Here is a 20,638-nt window from a genome sequence, read left to right on the forward strand (position 1 = left end):
GGACAAGGGTAGCAGATGCATAGGAACACCACCTCCTGTAAATTCCTCTCCAAGCCATTCACCATCCTGACTTGAAAACATATAGTCATTCCTTTACTGTCACTGCATTAAAATCCTGGAATTCCTTCCCGAACAGCATTATGGATCTACCTGCACCAAATGATTGCAGCAGTTCAAGAAGACAGCCAACTAACACTTTCCCAAGGATAACTGGGGATGCATAATAAATGCCAGTGACATCCACATCCCATGGAGGAGTTAAAATAAAAAATCTTTAATCAGGGCCAGACAATAGGCTTCCAAAGGTAAGGGTCTAATGTCTGAATCAATTTGAGGGGGGGATCTTGAAACACAATCAAACAGAATATGCCATATTATCCTAGCACACGATGGTCATGACAACTGGAGCAGTCAAAGAGGGGGTGTGATGGACTCTGAAGAAGTAGGAGAGCAGCAGCAGTCTTCCTCGGAGGAAGTTGAAGACATTGAACAAGAAGAACATGACCTTCTGCACAGTTGAGTAGTGAAGCATCAGACACAAGAAGCCAGACAGGACTTATATTGACACTTGCTTCCAATAGACAGGAGTTGGGTGTAGCAATCACTACAGTAAATCTGTTGGTACTCAAAACGCACATGGTCCCTGTTTATTATCAGAAGTAAATACAGCTTTATATTTTATTTGTCTTTCCTGTTGCTGAGTAAAAGTGAGCATTTTCAACTCTTTGAAGGCTTTCCAGTATGTGAGGGTCCTACAATGAACAGTGAGTGTTAAGCTACACTGGGCATTGGGAAAAGAGTTGACAGGGTTCTGGGATGGGATGTTGAAAGGGATGGGTAACCTGTTTAGCTTGGTCTTCAATAGCAATGAATCAGTATGTATGTGCAATGAAGAACCAGCCGTGTCTTGGCACAGAATAAATAAACACTCTACTTTCAAGCCAAGTGCTACCAACAGCACTACACTGTCCAAGTAAAAATGTGATTAAGAGTTGGACAGTCTATGGATGTACTGATGCACAAAAACATTACTATTTGCAGCAGCATAAGCACAAGGATTATGGTATTCTTTCCACACAGTAGCTGGAATAAAACATTTATATCAGTGATAATGAAGCAATGACCAAGTATGCTCTTGTATCCCAAGAGATTCTCACAGATATTGATTGCTTTTCTCTTTGGCAGACTGGGATGAATCCAAATTATCTTCAAAAATCCAAAGTAGGTTGAACTGCCTTTACTTCAGACAACAGCAGAGCACTCATCCCATCCTAATGCAAGTTGCAATAAATGTGCTTATAGAACATTCAAATCTGAATATTTTAAACCATGTCCATTCTAAAATGGTAAGCACTAATTTGACAAGTAATCTCTGGGAAATCTCAATGTCTTTTCTTGGTATCAATAATATTATTGTCAATAGACTTATCACGCGATGCAAAATAAAACCATTGCTAGGTACAATGTCCTTTCGTTGGACATATAACATACTTCCTGGCTGTCCATATCCATTTGTAGAACTACTGGTTGAAGTGAGGTTCAGGCCAACAGTACTATTAAGCAGTTAAAACAATATATAGTGGGAAGGATAACCTTGAATTCTTTCTGAGTGTCATCTAAACCCAAAGATTGTGCAACAGCCCTTGTCTACTTATATCTTTATTTTACACAGAAAATGCTCAGTGTGACTTAAAGGTTGATTCAAATCTAAGCCAGGAAATAACTTGAGGCATAATTTAATGAGCTAGGTTTGTAAGTAGTGCAGATCTAATTCACTGGTGGTTTCTTTTTCCATAATCAGAATTTGTGTTTCATTTTTGTTCATTTCACATGTTGATGAACTCTAAGTTTTTTTTAAATTTATCAAAACAAGACAATGTCTTTTTGCAGGGACTTCCAATCACACAGCATGGCTGCCCCCACACTCTCTCTCTGAGGTACAAAAATGCTGATGTGGTTATGTAGGGTTTGAGAAGTGACATGCATTTGCCCATGTGTACACTACAAAATACTGAGTGTTATTAAATACCAATGTGCACTTTAATTATAGAAATTCTAACACCATATGTCAGAGATGGATGCTGGAGCAAGGTAACAATTAAGGAAGAACAGCAGTAGACAACATTAGGCTGAGGAAGATAAATCACACACCACTGTATGCACATCTGTATTGTATAATGTCAACAGAGAGCTTGTTTCAGAAATAATGTGCCTCATGGAAATAATTGACAACTCAATCCAAGTTTGGTGTGTGTGAAGCTATTTTTATGCCTTCTAAGTAACTACGGTGTTGTGGAGGTTAGTAAATATGGGAAGGTCACCAAAAGAGTGTTCAGATCTTCATATGAGATGGACATTGTAGCAAGTATAATTGATGACATGAATTATATAACATTATGTAAAGGGGCTGTACAGCTACAATATCCAGGAAATTACAATGTTTCTGTTATATTACTTGAATGAAATACCATCAGTTTAGTCTGGACTTTTGTCACATCTTTCATTTTTCTTCATTTTTACTGATAAACCATTTCAGAATCTCAAAGTTAGCCAATTTCCTTTATATTCTACTGACCTGCGAGTGGGTCTCATTTCTCATCAGACAGCACATTTTGTTTAGGATGCAAAGCTGCAGCTGATCCCAGGTCAACGATCGATCTTCCCTTACCAAAAATGGTGGACCAAACCTAAGAAGATCAACATAACACCATTTAGTTAAAATGCTGGCTGACCAATAACTATTGATTGGGGCTTATCGTTGCATCAAGCTAAAAATGATTTTCGACTCGATTAAAACAGGAATATTTCTGCAATGGGTTTTAAGAGAGATTTTTATTCCCACAGTAAAACACAATTAAATTAGTTATTGGTGAATTTGTCCATGGGTGCTAATCCACACACCAGTAAGTTCTTCAATTAGATTAAGTTAAATAGAATGCATTTTCAATTGAATACCACAACATAAATGACTGAACTATTTTTACAGTTTGTATCTTTTGAGGAAGCATTGTTAATTAAAGGAAGCATTAAAATTCTATACAAATCACTGGAAGTCAATCAATAATTTCAATAGTGTGACTTTATCACAACTGAGCAAGTTTTACTTATAAAGGGAAATGCCTTCAGATAATTTTATGCTTCGCTACACATCTTTTAATCACAAATTGGAGGTTTGGATCTCAACAAGGCATTCAAATAAACAACGCTATAGGATTGAATTTAATAAATTTCTGGTCTTTCATTTCTGGATCTTCATAGAGTCCCTTTAAAAGGTAAAGTACTTCCCAAAAGAGATCAAGACACAAAGCAGTAATGGAAGAGTAAAGAGGGATGTAAACATTTGAGCATAAAATTGATTTCACCAAGGTTTTAAAAGACAGAGTAAATAGATGAGAACTGGAAACATTTAAACTGAGGACCTTAAGCTATACTCTTGATGATGTAGGGAACAAGTGTAAAAGGTAAAGTATGGAAAAAATAAACAGAACACTGGAAATAAAATGGGCCTGGAGTAAACAAAAACATGGTTGCGCCTGTGGTGGGGTAAAGCATGATGTCACAAAGGTGGAAGTATGCATTCTCGGTGTTGGATCAGGTATAAGGTTTTACACTCAACTCAGGAATGAATAGAAGACGAGGTTGTGAACTACCTGGGTCAACAAAGCAAGAGATTGCAGAAGGGACGGAACAAGGGGCAAAAAGTTCTAAATTTGAATAACTTAAATCTTGATCATGTTTTATTGGAATAAATTTTGGCACATTCACAATTTGATGTCAAGCAAGCAACTTGAAAACACAGAACTGGATTTCTGTATAGTAGAGCTGGGTGTTTTCAGTTTATCAACAAAAGACAGAATCCACACTTTAGTGCATTGGTTAATTTAAAATATTATTTACTTATAGTTAGTGCTAAAATCTTTCTTGATTCTAGGGTGAATTACCACATCGTGATAAGATCACTTCGTGGAAACAGTGATGAATATCATAAGCACTGTATAAAACATTGTGACATTAGTGATAGTGATGGTGCTTGGTAAGTTGTTAGTTCATAACACCACAGCTGGAAAGACACATATTCAATGCAACGTGCAATCCAACTAGCATCTGTCTATTTATACAAATGTTAACATTAGTGCAGTTTCAAAGCAGTCCGAAATGTTAAAGGCTTTCAGTCAGAACAGTTAATTTCCCAATGCCATAACTACATGTGACTACTTCTGTTTATATACTCCGGTTAACCAGACTGAGTCCCAACTTCGAAGCCACAATGTCCCTCCAACAGACAGACTTCATACAGGCGGCAACTGCCCTGAGCATGTCCTTACATTGATCTCACACATTGAAGTCACTTTTCAGAAAGGCTGAAAGACAGGAAATTACCTTTGCTGCTGAAACTCTTCAAGGCTATTTTCTGTATGAGAATCCTACAATAAATTAATTTCGAGATAAACAGCCAACTGCTCCATGAACTCCCTGGAGATCAAACCAACCACCTACATATTACAAACAGTGGGCTCCCACAGGATCAGCCCTAAAACGGCTCTCTTCAACATGTAAACATTTGACCATGCTCCCTCAAAATCATGACTTGTCACATATGCTTACAATTTGGTCCAGGCTTTTGTGGCTAAACAACTTTTTGTAATATCTTGACAATGTCATGACATTGAGAAAAGCTCATTTAAGATCTAGGTTCTTTGGAAACCAACTTCAGAATATGAGGACTTTAAACATACACTGTCAAGATGGCTGTTTTGAGCCTTCCACCTGAAGGGAAGAGCTTCAAAGTCCAGCTCTCTAGCTAACACCCACCCATAATCCAATACCAAAATATCTTGGCATCACTCTTGACTACATGTTGACCATACCACCAGAACACCGGAACCAAAATTAGGATTGAGTGAATCTCAAAAGGAGGTTGATGGGTACCATCTTCAGTAGCACAGGCAACATGCATGCAAGACCGCATTCATGCAGGTCGACCCAGCAGTAGAGTATACTATGGCTCAGGAGCCACTGCATAAACATGGGAGATATTCATATCCTGGAGGTCATGAGGGTTATTTCTACAATGCTGATGCCAGCACAATTCAAGTGGCTTCCTTTACTTGCACATGTTGAATCTCCTAATGTCCACAGGCAAAGCACCCTCTCAAAGATACTACTGCCTAACAACTGAAGCACTCAGTCATTGACACCTCAAAAGACCCACATGCAATTATCTGAAATCACATGGCCCCCAATGCAACACACTTCACACCCTAAAAACTGACAACAGCCCAACTCTCGATGGTGTAGTTGACTGCAGACATCACCAAATGCACCCTAATAACTGACCTGAGAGGTGAAACTCATGGTTTCAAACTTTCATGGAAAATCTGGACAAACATTGGATGATGCCATAAACCTATGGGCAATTGTTTTACAAGTAGAACAGGAAGAACTGCTCAAATACTGACTATGGTCATCCAAGAAACTGATCTTTTTCTCTAAATAAATCTGGTGGGATCATAACCATTTATACTGTCAGCTGAAGCCATTAAATGAAATGTTAATCTTAACATCAAACCATAACTGTTTCCCCAACCATACAATTAAGAATGTAGCAGCATTTCTTAGAGCACTTGACAGGAATATCATGAAACAAAATTAAATATTAAGCCCTACAGATAGATAGTAGGACACTCATTCAAATCATTCTCTCCAACACACAAGAGTCTAACTATTTCTACTGATGTTCAACATATTACCATCACTAAACTCTCCATTAGCAACCTCCTGGAAGTTACAGAAAACTAACTGGAACAGTCAGATGTGGCGATGAGAGTAGGTTAGAAGCTGGAAATTATATGGTAAGTAACTCACCTCCAGCTTTCCCTCACCACATGTAGCATTTACATAAAAAAAATCAGAACATGATGGATTACATCATATTTGTCAAGAAGAGGGTAGCTACAACAGACAAAATCATACCATTCAGGACCATGCAACCAGCTTCAACCACAGCCCATCCACCACCTTCAAACAGTTATAGCTTCCCTCCGTTATTGGCTCACAGTGTATATCAGTAACTTGCCAATGTTCTTTGCTATTATCTCCTTAAAACATAACTTCTACTAGCTAGAGTAACATGGGCAGTAAATTCATGGGAATATCATCTGGTTCCCGTCTAAGTCATAAGCCACACTGACTGGAACTATATTGGTGGTCCTTCATTGGGTCAAAAACTGGAACTTCCTTCCTAACTGTACTGTACATGTACCTACACTGCATTGGCTACAGCAATTCAAGAAGGTAGCTCACCATCATCTTAACTACAGCAAATAAATGCCAGTGATGCTCAAGAAAGAATGCAAACAGCTTCAGTCACAAACAACATGGAAATCAAAACTGGTCAGCAATGCCATTCGAACTATGACAGATGTTGCAATCTACACTGACATACTGTGATGGGTTTCATTAATTCCAAATTCCAAACATAGAGAAAAAAACGCCAACTTGAAGAACAGGCTGCACATTAATATGAACATTTCACCTTTCCTGGTAATTCACAGCCCAACAATAACTGTCATGATGGAATCAAACATATACCATGAGCAAACTTCCTACTCTTTTCGTTTGTTTGATGCCTGTCTTAACACCAGTGTTTTGTACATGCACACAGAACAAAAACATAAATGGGTAATCCTGCAGAGGTGGAAATGGAAGTTTTATGGATGGATATGTGGATTAGAACCTCATTGCTGATTCGGGTATGATACCAAGGTTGCGAACAGTCTTATGCATTTTGATTTAGTTGTCAGGGAGAAGGCTGGTGTCAGCAGGAGGGAGTTCTGGAGGAGCTACTGAGACACTGGCTTGTTATGATCTCCAAGGAGACCAGTAATGTTTTTAGCTGATATTTTAGATTATGAAACTCAGGTATTTATTAAAAGAATGGAAGCCACAAGATCCACTTTTTAGACATAAGAATTTCAGAACACAAAAAACAAAGAACATGATAATAACTACATAATGAACTATAACTAGGTAATAATTACACTGTACATTAAACAGTCAATAATAAGATAGTAAAAATAGTTTGAATTGAAATATTGAAATCCAGATCAAATATCCTAATTTCACTTTCTTTTTATGCTCATTAGACATCCAGTCCAAAACTCTCAAGTCAGATACTGACTAAAAATTGGGAGATTAACCCAATGGTCTGAAGAGTTCATGAAAAATTTGGCCGATATTTCTTCAACCTTCCATTTGCTTCTGGCAAGACGGTCTACTCCAATCCTTCCCAACATCCTAAGGTCATACATTTCCCATTGAACATTGCCGTCTCTGGCATCTTAGACATGAATGTTCTGAGTCAGAATTCTCCTGGTTTCATTATTCCTTAACAATGGAGTTTGTATCTAAAATACTCTCTCCTTAGCTTGGCTATGCCGGAAATTCAACTCACTGTCAGTCAAATCCTTCAGCTAACAACTGTTTTAATTATTTTAGCTAATACAATGAATTTTAACTGAACTCTACTGGAAGATGTTTCTAGATTAGAGTGGTGCTGGAAAAGCAGAGCAGGTTAGGCAGCATCCGAGGAGCAGGAAAATCGACGTTTCGGGCAAACGCCCTTCATCAGGAAATGTTGATTTTCCTGCACCTCGGATGCTGCCTGACCTGCTGTGCTTTTCCAGCACCACTCTAATTTAGACTCTGAGTTCCAGCGTCTGCAGTCCTCACTTTTGCCTGGAAGATGTTTCTGTCAGTCCAGGTGGTTTTAAACTTTAAAAGGTACTAAATTTTAAAATGGAGGAACACCCTCAGAACTTACACATCTTTATCATTAATTTGTTAGCCTCTTTCTTTTCTTATTGTTTATCTCTCAGGCAACTTGGCCTCATCATCATTTCTATTTTTTAAAACAGAAATCAGATCCCAAATCTTAAAGGGACCATCGCCCCACCTAAATTAGTCAGCCAATTTGCACACAGCAAAGTCCTATAAGCATAAATAAAATAAATAAGAAGATAATCTATGTGCAGTTATGTCAATTCCAAGAGAAATGTTGGCCAGAGCACTGATAGAACTTTCCTATGCATCCTAAAATACTGCTCCGTGACTTTTAACATGCATTTGAGTAGGCAATAGCTGTTTCAGCTTTAAGTTTAATATTTATCAAAAAAAGTCAGAGATGATGCAGCACTGACAATAGACAATAGGTGCAGGAGTAGGCCATTCTGCCCTTCGAGCCTGCACCACCATTCATTATGATCTTGGCTGATCATCCTCAATCAGTATCCTGTTCTTGCCTTATCTCCATAACCCTTGATTCTACTATCCTTGAGAGCTCTATCCAACTCTTTCTTAAACGAATCCAGAGACTGGGCCTCCACTGCCTTCTGGGGTAGAGCATTCCACACAGCCACTACTCTCTGGGTAAAGAAGTTTCTCCTTATCTCTGTCCTAAATGGCCAACCCCTTATTTTTAAGCTGTGTCCACTGGTTCGGGACTCAGCCATCAGCGGAAACATGTTTCCTGCCTCCAGAGTGTCCAATCCTTTAATAATCTTATATGTCTCAATCAGATCCCCTCTCAGTCTTCTAAACTCAAGGGTATACAAGCCCAGTCGCTCCAATCTTTCAACATAAGGTGGTCCCGCCATTCCAGGAAATGACCTCGTGAACCTACGCTGCACTCCCTTAATAGCTAGAATGTTTTTCCTCAAATTTGGAGACCAGAACTGCACACAATATTCCAGGTGCGGTCTCACCAGGGCCCTGTATAGCTGCAGAAGAACCCCTTTGCTTCTATACTCAATCCCTCTTGTTATGAAGGCCAGCATGCTATTAGCTTTCTTCACTACCTGCTGTACCTGCATGCTTGCCTTCATTGACTGGTGTACAAGAACGCCCAGATCTTTTCGTACTGCTCCTTTACCTAACTTTACTCCTTTTAGGTAGTAATCTGCCTTCCTGTTCTTGCCACCAAAGTGGATAACCATACATTTATCCACATTAAACTGCATCTGCCATGCATCTGTCCACTCACCTAACCTGTCCAGGTCACCCTGTAATCTCCTAACATCCTCCTCATATTTCACCCTGCCACCCAGCTTTGTATCATCAGCAAATTTGCTAATGTTACTATTAATACCATCTTCTATATCATTATTATATATTGTAAAAAGCTGCTGTCCCAGCACTGATCCCTGCGGTACCCCACTGGTCACCGCCTGCACGTTTCCTCCATCCAACAAAAGCATAAGGCCATCAAAGGCTTCAGTTTTCCCAATCCTCAATCATGGATTACTGCTCAACCAAGTAGTCCCACTTGCCTGCTCCTGGCCCGCATCCTTCTAAACCTTTCCTATTTATGTACTTACCCAAACACCTTTTAAATGTTGTAATTATACCTACACCCATCACTTCCTCAGGAAGTTCATTCCACACATGAACCACCCTATGTGTAAAAAAAAATGCCCCTCATGTCTTTTTAAAAAATCTCTCTCCTCTTACCTTAAAAATGTGCACCCGAGTCATGAAATCCCTCATCCTAGGGAAAGGTACTATTAACTCTATCTATACCCCTCATTATTTACAACAATAAATCAAACTCAAACTCAAAGTGTTGCTGAGCAGTTCTATAACTCATGAAGACAAATTGCAACAAAAAACTCAAAAGAACATAAAACTTTGAAATGAGTATGAGCTCTTCCAGTTGCTTAACTGAATCCATTCAGCCTGGCACTTCACCTTTTTGAGGTACTCTTCGAATATTCATTATGCCCTTCTCTTTCTTATTAAAAGGATTGTTTAGAAGAAATTAATCCTGAAGTTCTGAAATGATTTTGTACAGTAAGGTAAATTTAGATTCTGAGGAAAGGTTAAGTATATGCAGCTGGTCAAAGCACTTAATGATTTCTACATTGTCACCTTTTTTTTTATATTTTATTCTTTCACAGGATGCTGGCTTTGCTGGTGAGGCAGCACTTAGTGCCCATCCTTGGTTGCCCTTGAAAGGAGTGATTTGTTAGATGCCATTTCAGAGTCAACCACATTGCTGTGGTTCTGAAGTCATATGTAAGAATGGAAGATTTTCATCCCTAAACAACAGTAGTGAACCAGATGGGTTTTAATAATAATTGATGATATGTTTCAAGATTATCATTACTGAGGCTAACTATTCCAGCTTTATTAATTGAATTTAAGTTCCACAAATTGTCATGCGGGGGTTGAACCATTGTGCTCACAGCATTAGTCCTAGGTCTTTGGATTACTAATCTCATGACATTATCAGGCATCACTATCTTCCCAAGCTGAATGATATGTGTACTCAAATTGTGCTGAAATGTAATGAATTGTTTATTAGCTGTGTTACTGAAATTGTAAGTAAGAATTGACGACATGCACACAGCAATAACATCCTGCTTCCCAAAGCAGAAGCTGGCATTTAAACGATGACATTGCCCCAATGCTCTCATCATTTTCAAATTTGACACACCACGCATTGGCTGTTTAAACAAATCTTATCTCTTAGATGCCGTTGGAAAAAGGACAAGAAAATGTACACTCACAAACTGCAATTCTGATTCTTAAAGGCTCCAGTGAGTTACTAATTTTATGAACTATTTATCGGGTATCCAACACCCCTGTTGCTTTTGGTTTGATATATTGGTACTGTCAAAAAACTCTTAATTGACTTCATGCCAACTTCCCACATTTAATGTTTTCAATTTATAGTTTAATGCTGATTTCTTTAAAGTTGGTACTCAAAACTGTATTAAACAGAGGGTGACTGATCATAAAGAAGAACTGTTAGCCAAAGGTCTTCCACATCCTGTGAGCTAAATTTAAAGCTCATCGAATTGAAGGCAGCTGACCTGATTAGAAGATAGACTGAGCAGCAGAAGACAGACAGTAAGGATAATTGGCAGGTATTCTCGTTGGCAGGATGTTACTGGTGACCTGTGTTGGTACCTCAACGATTCAATGTACTTATTAACACTGTACATGACAGGATAGAAAGTTGTGTATCCAAGTTTACTGGTGAAACAAAGGTAGGCCGCATAGAAGGCAGTATAAATGAAGGATAAGATTACAGTGAGATACTGATAGATCAAGCAAATGATAAAATCTGTATCAAGATGATTCAATTTCTGCAAATGAGATGGCACTCACTTTGGATCGAAACAAGATAGAACAGAGTCATTTCTAACTGATGGAAGGCTAGAAGTACAGAGCTGCAAAGTTACTTAGCAGTCCATGTGTATACAATATTAAAACTTTATGGACAGGTACAAAAAAAACACAAAATGGCTAATAGAATGCTGGCTTTTTCATCTGGAGGAGGTGAAAAGTCATGCTGCAGCTATACAGATGATTAGTTAGGTCAGACCTGGAGCACATTGTTCTAGGCACACCTTAGGAATGATATATTGGTTCTGGAGAGAGTGCAGCATAGATTTACAAGAATGGCTCTAAGGACATAAACTCCAAGATGCAAGTGATGAAGAAAGATTTCATATACTAGTGTTGTATTCCTTGGAATTTAGAAGATGATAGATAGATGATATAAAAAAGCGAACTAAGTCTAGGATGAATTAAATTATTTTTGAAGGTTGGTGAATGCACGATTGGGAGATATGGCTTACAAAATTATAGCTGAAAATGTGTTGCTGGAAAAGCGCAGCAGGTCAGGCAGCATCCAAGGAACAGGAGAATCGATGTTTCGGGCATAAGCCCTTCCTGAAGAAGGGTCTATGCCCGAAACGTCGATTCTCCTGTTCCTTGGATGCTGCCTGACCTGCTGCGCTTTTCCAGCAACACATTTTCAGCTCTGATCTCCAGCATCTGCAGTCTTCACTTTCTCCTTACAAAATTATAGTCAGGCTTTACAGCGATGAGGTTAGCAAGCACTTTAACACACTCTGGGTGGCAAATGTTTGGAGTTCTGTTCCAGCAACAGCGATTGAGAATAGGTAAGTTTTATTTTGAAATCACTAAGTCCTAATGCAAATTAGCTAGACACCAGAAACAACTGCATGTTTTACAAAAAAAAGAACAATTGCACACATGTACTGATTTTGCACCATGGTCTTTTGTCACAGTTTCTCCTACTGGTGCTATTTACTGATGTATAGCCATGCTAGTACTGGTTTGTATCTGTATGTATTTACATTATCAGACACCAGTAAATGCCGAACACTCTCTCTGACATACTCCTTGTGCTGTTCCAAGCCATCACCCATTCTCTCCCCACACAAAGTCACATCCTACTCCAATCTCCAGCCATGTGAACTATGGTCTTTTGGGTTCCAACGTGCTTCCCCATCTTTTGCTGGTTACACTGACACAATGTGTAACTCATACACATCACAGAGTAGTTACTGCACCGAAAGAGACTGTTCAGTTTATTGTAACTGCACCAGCCAAAAGAAAAATAAACAAACTGCCCATTCTAATCCTAGCTTCCAGCACTCAGTTTATAGCCTTTCAGTTTATAGCACTCCAGGTGCAGATCCGGGTACCTTTTAAACTAGCTGAGCATCTCTGTCTCCACTCCCAAACTAGGTAGTGAACTTCAGACACCTCTACCCTCCAGGTGAAAATCATTTTCGTTATGTCCAGTGTAATCCTTTGACCAATTGCCTTAACTCTGTGCCCTCTCTTTCTGATGTCTCCATGAGGGAAGCAGGCCCCTTATAATTTTGAACACTCAATTAGGTAACCCACCCAGGGTTACCTGGGTGCTGAACACATGCTCATGAATCCTGAGTGATGAGTCTCTACTCCTGAGTTGGAAGCACTGATTTGACAGAATTTCTGACTCTGCAATCCTGATTTGGGAGAAAGTATCCCAGATGATCTGATTTCTGTTCTGTGGAAGGAGAGTTGGAAGAAATCATAGTCCTTCCTTTTGGGGCTATAAATCCCCAATTTCCTGAAATGGAAATTGCAGAGTCATTCCAACACATGCCTACCCCTCCCCACACCCCCCATCCACCATCTGTATTCATAAACGCTCCATACAAACTCTCACAATAACCACCAAACGCACACCACAGTAGCTGTGCTAAGATGGAATAAAATAAAGATTTAAGTATCTCTTTCACATCATTTAATAAAAGCCCTCAAACTGATAAAAACACATTCAATGTACTTAACATTAATCCCATATAATAACAAACATTTGTGCCCACAAAGACAGCTATCCCTGTTACAACCCCTCTACACCGTCAATCAAACAATGAACTTACTGGTCTCTAACTGCCAAAAATTTCAGCCACCAAGCATTAATCATATAATGATTATGTCAACAAACATCGATTGAAATTGCAACCTGTGTTAGTTTTCAGCTGCAGGCTGGCTTTTTTTCCTCAAAATTCAAAGAGCAGGTTGACAGTTCTAAAGACCTGATCCAATTTTTACACACAATGATAAGCTCCTCTTGCTGAAAGTGGTATTGTACTTCTCCCAAATTTGGGCATACACTATCTGCCCAAAGAACTCTAGTAGAGTTAGACATTCTCTCTTAAATTTCAAGTTTCCATCACCTGAGTGGCCAAAATGGCTTCTGCTTGAAGGAAGCTGCACTTTTAAATGTGGTTCTGCCTCCATGAATTTCAGCTTGTGTGCGAAATACCTTCAATTCCTGTTATCACCTCTGACAAAAACATGGGTGCTGCCTTTGGGGGGGACTTCCAAATTCCGGTACTAGAGGTTTCTCATTACATGAAAAATCAATCTTGAATCTTTCACATCAATGAACTAACACTGTATCTCATGACAGCATGGTGGTTTTGATACATTTCACACCACATTTCATTTCTATAGAATTCTATGTAGTGACATGGATAAAATAGACACGTGAACATGCTTACAGTTTGGGAAATTCAGTAGCTCACATGCTAAGTTCCTTTCTTTAATCCTTCTCTTATAAACCTGCAGGTGTAATAGTCAGTATGCATACTCAGGGCTGTGATTTCTGCTTTAGTGTTTATCATGCTGGACAGACAGTGTGCATGACACTATCAGCATCATTAGAGAGTGGCCTCTCACAGAGTCAAACAGCACAGAAACAAACCCTTCAGTTCAACTAGTCCATGCCAAACTAAACTAGTCGCACCTGCCAATGCTTAGCCCATATCCCTCCAAACCTTTCTTATTCATGTACTTATCCAAATGCCTTTTAAATGTTTAACTGTACTCACATCCACCACTACGCTCCAGTGAAAAACGTCCCAGCCTATCAGACTCTCCTTATAACTCAAACCCCCCATTTCCAGCAACATTCTGGTAAATCTCTTCTGAATTTCCTCCAGCTTATTAATATCTTCCAATAACTCAGTAACCAGAACTGGACACTGTATGCCAGAAGAGGCCTCACCAACATTCTGTACAACCTCAACAAAATGTCCCAACTTCGATACTCAAAGATCTGACCAATGAAGACAAACATGCTAAATGCCTTCTTAACTGCCCTGTCTACATGTGAATGCAAACGTCAAAGAATTATATATCTGAACCACGAGGTCTCTCTGTTCTATGTCACTACCTAGGACCTTACTGTTCACTGCCTCTCTTGCTCACAAAGCCTCATGCTCACCAATCTTGCAGCTCAACACCTCTCCCACTTGTCAACTTTCTCCTACCCCTATCATTCCACTTGCTGACCCTTCTATTCAATAAGCCACCTGTTCATTAACCCTAACAATTCCTGACCCTCTCTCTCTCTCACCTTCTCCTTCCAACTCACCCCTTCCTTCCCCAACCTTACCACTCATTGATCTTCTTGGTCCCTTCCTCCTTTGTGTCACTCCTCTTCAAAGCGCTTTGCTTCTGAGAGAGAAGGGGCATGTGAGGGGGTCCATTAAGATCAGTGAAGGAGAAGGTGAGGAGGGAGAGTTGTCAAGGGTTGCAGTCAATAAGGGGAAAGGCAAGTAGAAAGAGGATACTTCTTTATATTTAATTTATTTTAATTTTGATGTCATTTAAATACATACATAACAATTTAGGAATGTAAAAGTATTTCAATTTTGAGTATAATATTTTAACTTTGACCAGCAAAGTTCTACAAAACTTAACTGCTGCAATGGGAAAATCTGATTCCCTCCATGCTGAGTCATTTAAATCTGATTTCTTTTTAGGAACACAACCATAACATTAATCAAGGAATTACTGCTATGTTCAGCATTATTATCAGAGTTAGGACTGAGGAATCATAGAATCCCTACAATGTGGAAGCAGGCCTTTCAACCATTGAGACCACATAGACCCTCCGAAGAGCATCCCATCCAGACCCAACCGCCATGTTATCACTGTAATCCTGCATTTCCCATGGCCAATCCACCTAATCTACACATCTTTGGACTACAGGAGGGAACTGAAGCACCTGGAGGGAACCTATGCAGACATGGGAAGAATGTGTAAACTCCACAGAGCCAGTCACCCAAGGCTGGAATCAAACCTGGATCCCTAGTGTTGTGAGACAGCATTGCTAACCACTGAGCTACTGTGCCACCCCACATTAAAAGTTAAAAGAAATAACTATTTGCATTTTAATATGCTTTGTTGAACTATAGAAGTCATCCTTTAAAATTGGAAGAACATGTGAGCTGTATTAAGGCACTAACTCTACCTCAAGTAACTTGGGCTTATAAAAAATCGAGTCCAGGACTTGATTTTTTTTGAAGAACCCTCATAGCTATTCTATGGGTGCTGAGAAAAATTTAACATTATTAAGAGAGTTAATAAATAAATGGCATTTTTCATTTTGTACTAGAGGAGGGAGGCACAATTTTTTTAAATCTGCAATTTAACATAACGTGCTGTACTGATTCCTGCTATTGTTCAACTGTTATTATTAACAAAATGTTGTTACTGGTTTAAGCTACTGGGTTAATGGGTATTCTTCTGAAGTCAAGGGAAAGAACAAAGGGTTTGTGTCAACCGCAGAGTTAATTCCAAAAACAAGTTTGATATTTGGCAATAGTACAGCATCAGACATTGTGCTCAGAGGACGCATTAATGAAAATGCTTTTTGCTGGTGAGTGCAAGACAAATACTTAGATGAAGCTAAACATTATAACACAAAGCTCTGCACACAAATGGTAGTACAGTTTCTTAGTAAGAAAATCTGCTTTCTTAAAATGTCAGTCAATTTATTATCTTATGCAAACTTTTGCACAGATTCTCAACAGGAGGAATTGCTCCCCCAACCCTTGCATTGACATGCACTATAATAATTGCCATAATCATTACTAAATTTTTTGATTTGCATTTGCAAAAAAATTACATTTTAAAAAGATGCAATACCAATTGTTCATTAAGATGCTCAAAATGATGAAGATTTAATTCCCAAGTATGTTAATTTTTCAAAATAAAGGTTGGAGCAATTATTAATTCATCCACTGTTCTGAAAACCAGAGATTTTTCCCTAGTGGTATAGTTTTATTATTATTAAGCAGCAGGTCGAGGGGAAACAGATAATGCAATAAAAATAGCCATATCCTACTGCTAATGACCATCTTTGTGTGACAGCTCTGAAAGTATCATTTAGCAAATGAATAACAAAAAAAGTCTCATTGCAGACGTAGTGCAATGTAACACAGTTACATTGAGCAACCTCACAGCAATCCTTGTATGCTTCCAGTCTTGAATAAACATGTGTAGCTGACAGTTAGATTAAAGCAATTTGGTATACCTCAGGAGAATGTTCCACAGCTACGATAGTGTGAAATGTTGTCTAATTATGCAAACTCTAAACTTTGGGAGCCAGTATCATGCTCTGATTGACTGTGCTGGAACAACAGTTGTTACATGCCTTCCAGTAAGAAAAGCATCTGTTCTATAAAGGTCTTATAATTTATTATTGTACTTTATATACAATTACAATTGTATTGCCATTATAGCTTGGGTCTTGGGAACTTAGCACCTTGTATATTATGAGGTGAAATGTGCGACAGTAGATGTCCCAAAACTATAAATTGCAATAGGAAACCAATAGCTGGGTTTATATTGCTTTATAATTCTTCGCAGTCTATGAACAGGAAATTGTTGCACATTGAAAAGAACAAGGCATGACATGCATGAAGAACACATCCAAATCCCCAAATACATCCACTTTAAGTTGGTGGAAACATTGTCATTACAATTTAAAGTAGTTGGCACTTCTAACCATAGTTTCAGGATTTTTCCAAATATTATTCCATTTATAATTAGTCTTCCAATTTGAACCTATTTATTAGCATACTTAATGTTATCAGAGGCAGGATGAGTTGATTCAAGCACACTTCAGACATCTCAAACATAATGATAATGCTTTGTACTCGTGGCATCAGCAAACATAGAGTAAATTTGCAATCCCTGTGTGAAGGAAAGCACTCAAAAACAAGCACAAGTTGTAACTCACAAGTACTGCCAGCACTGTTCATTCTCTGGCCTCTCTCAAATTAGCTGATGTCAACCAGAAAGACAGAGTGAAGAATACAAAAAAGTGACATTTCCCTTAAGGCGTGCAGGATGAATTCATTTAGGATTCCTGATCACAACTGCTATCCGATAATCCTTCTTAGGAAGTGTTCTCTGCATGAACAGCAGAAGATAGCTCTTATGCCTGACACTCCACACAGAGAAAGTTCGGCCTTGCATAGGAAAAGGCTTTTCAGTGAGACATTGAAGAAACAGGGGACTTGCTAGTTCTACGGGAGTGACAGGCAAACATGAGTAATTCTTTGAAGAGGAGGAATATGAAAAGAGGACACTTACTCTAGTGTCCACTAAATAAATGCTGGCCCTAAAAATTACTCGAAGCAGAAAATAATGTCATTAGTTATTTTCCTTTGGCTTACTTCCGTAGATTAGACCAACAATGATGTATGAATATCATTCCCAAAGACAGGTGATACACTATGAACTAAACCATTGGGTGATAAAGTATTCCAGTTCCTGTGCAAACAACAAGCAATACAAATTCAATAGGCCAAGTGCAGATCTGACAACACAACAAATTATCTCAGTGACTATTTCTTATGCTAAAATATTATTCCAAATTTTTTTTAAAATTATACTATACTAAGGTACCCAGGTTACTTTGCTTGTTTCACATGGTATACTATGAATAAAAGCTATAACCTCCATTCCTGATCAATCACAGTTTGTCACAATTCCCAGCGCTGATAGTCTTGGTTTAGTGGCAAAACAAACATTGAGCAGCTCACCAAATAAAGGGAAAGAAATGAAGTCACTAGTATTGACATTAAGCTCCACCGGGATGTTGCTATAAGAACACAAGAAACAGGTACAGGACTAAGGTCTGTCTCTGTGCTGTGTAATTCTACGTCTGTACAATGACATGGGCTCTTGAAGCACAATCATGGCTAATCCTCACTTTCCCACTCACTCTCCATACACCACAATTTCCCGAGATCAAAACTCTCCTTGTTCCACCCTTAAATATATTCAACAACGGAGCATCCATAACTTTTGGGTTAGAGAGTCCCAAAGATTTATAAATCTTCACATGTAGAAATTTCTCATCTCAATCCTAAATAAGCGACAACTTATTCTGAGACTGTTCCTCCAGATTGCCCAACCAACTGAAATAATTTCTCAGTGCCTGTTCAGTCAAGCCCCTGCAGAATCCTATATGCTTCAGTGAGATCACCTCTTATTATCCCAACCCTCAGGAAGTATAGGCCCAAATTATTCAGCCTGGATTTATGGGATAACATTCTTATCCCAGTAACTAAGTGATCTTTGTTGCACTGTCGCTTAAAAAAATGTTGGAAATATGAAGTCTAAACTACACTAAATACTAGTGTACCTAGTACTCAGTACTTCAGGTGCAGTGTTATCATGATCTTCCATAATAGCGGCAAAACTTTTATTCTTGTACTCTAATCCCTTTGAAATAGATGTCAACATGCCACTTATCTTCTTAATTGTTTGCTGAACGTGCATTTCAAGGATGTGGACATACCAATAAGCTCAACTGGCTAGACAACTAGCATAAGGATGAGCTGGATACCAACAGAATGTGATTTGATCCCCATTCAGGAATACGTGTACATGGAGCTTACATCTTTAACTGTAGCCCTCTACCTGGCATCCTCCATGGTAATACCTTACCAAACAATATGCAGTATGAATTGTTGTTCATTAAAAATGTGACATTTTCATCTTGCATCTTGCACAGTGCAAGATGAAAAGATTCAAATGCATGTCTCTTTATACCAAATGTCATTTCTTTTTTTTTTATATAGATATTTTTATTAGAAATTTAACATTTTTACAAGTTTACAAAAATAAACAAAACTCTCAGATATAAACATTCTTACTGGGTCGCCGCCATCTTGGATCCCCCCCAAATGTCATTTCATGGGACCTCTACATTTTCAAATTCATGGAATCATCAAATCCCTACAGTGTGAAAACAGGCCATTGGCCCAACAAGTCCACACCGGCCCTTCGAAGGGTAACCCACACAGACCCATTCCCCTACCCCACATTTCCCCTGACTAATGCACATAACCTACACATCCCTAGACACTATGGGTAATTGTTTTTTAGCATGGACAATTCACCTAACCTGTGGACTGTGGGAGGAAACCGACAATAATAAAAACAGACAAGTCCTTTGGAATATTATATAGAATGATTAAGATAACACAAGATAAAGTAAGGTAAAATAAGACACAGGAGCAGAATTAGGTCATTCAGTCCATCGAGTATGCTCCACCATTCAATCATGGCTAAAATGTTTATCAACCCCTTTATGCTGCTTTCTCTCTGTAACCCTTGACCCCCCCCCTTCCTGATCAAGAACTGATCTATCGCTGTCTTAAATACATTCAATAACTTGACCTCCATTGTGCCACAATGCGTTCCACAGATTCACCAACCTCTGGCTGAAGAAATTGCTCCTCATCTCTGTTCTAAGGGTTGTCCTTTCACCGAGGCTGTGCCCTCGGATCTTAGTATCTCTTACTAGCGGAAACATCTTCTCCACATTCATTCTATCCAGGCCTGTCAGTGTTCTGTAAGTTTCAATGAGATCTCTCCTCAATCCTTCTAAACTCAATCAAGTACAAACCCAATGTCCTCAGTCGCTTCTCATATGACACGCACTTCATTCCTGCATCATTCTTGTAAAACACCTGTGGACCCTCTCCAGCACCAGCGCATCCTAAGATATAGGGCCCAATATTGCTCACAATATTTCAAATGTGGTCTGACCAAAGCCTTAAACAGCTTCAGCAGTACATCTCTGCTCTTTTTTTCTCGCCCTCTTGAAATGAATGCCAACTGAACCTCATGTTAACTTTTAAGAAAATCCTGAACCAAGACACACAAGTGCCTTTGTGCTTCAAATTTCCAAAGTCATCCCTATTTAGAAATAGACTATGCCACTATCTTCTTACCAAAGTGTATAACCTCACAAATTCCCATTTGTGTTCCATTTCCACTTATTTGCACACTCTCCTGGCCTGTCCAAATCCTTCTGGAGCCTCTCCGCTTCCTCAACACTAACTGCCCCTCCACCTATCTTTGCATTGTCTGCAAACTTAGCAAAAAGCCCTCAGTTCCTTTGTCCAGATTGTTAATGAATAGTTGTGGTCTCAGCACTGACCCCTGTGGAACTCCACTA

The 20,638-nt window shown here is 38.9% G+C and overlaps 1 protein-coding gene across 1 annotated transcript in view; it reads right to left on the reverse strand.

The window, feature by feature from the left end:
• Positions 1-20,638, reverse strand: part of usp43a (ubiquitin specific peptidase 43a) — a 426,449-nt gene that overhangs the window by 44,223 nt on the left and 361,588 nt on the right. The window contains exon 8 of the mRNA XM_043714590.1: positions 2,576-2,687. Within this exon, the coding sequence (XP_043570525.1) occupies positions 2,576-2,687 (112 nt within the window). The remainder of the gene's footprint in view (positions 1-2,575; positions 2,688-20,638) is intronic.

The sequence above is a fragment of the Chiloscyllium plagiosum genome, chromosome 24 (genome assembly GCF_004010195.1).
Source record: "Chiloscyllium plagiosum isolate BGI_BamShark_2017 chromosome 24, ASM401019v2, whole genome shotgun sequence".
In the NCBI taxonomy this organism is placed as follows: Eukaryota; Metazoa; Chordata; class Chondrichthyes; order Orectolobiformes; family Hemiscylliidae; genus Chiloscyllium; species Chiloscyllium plagiosum.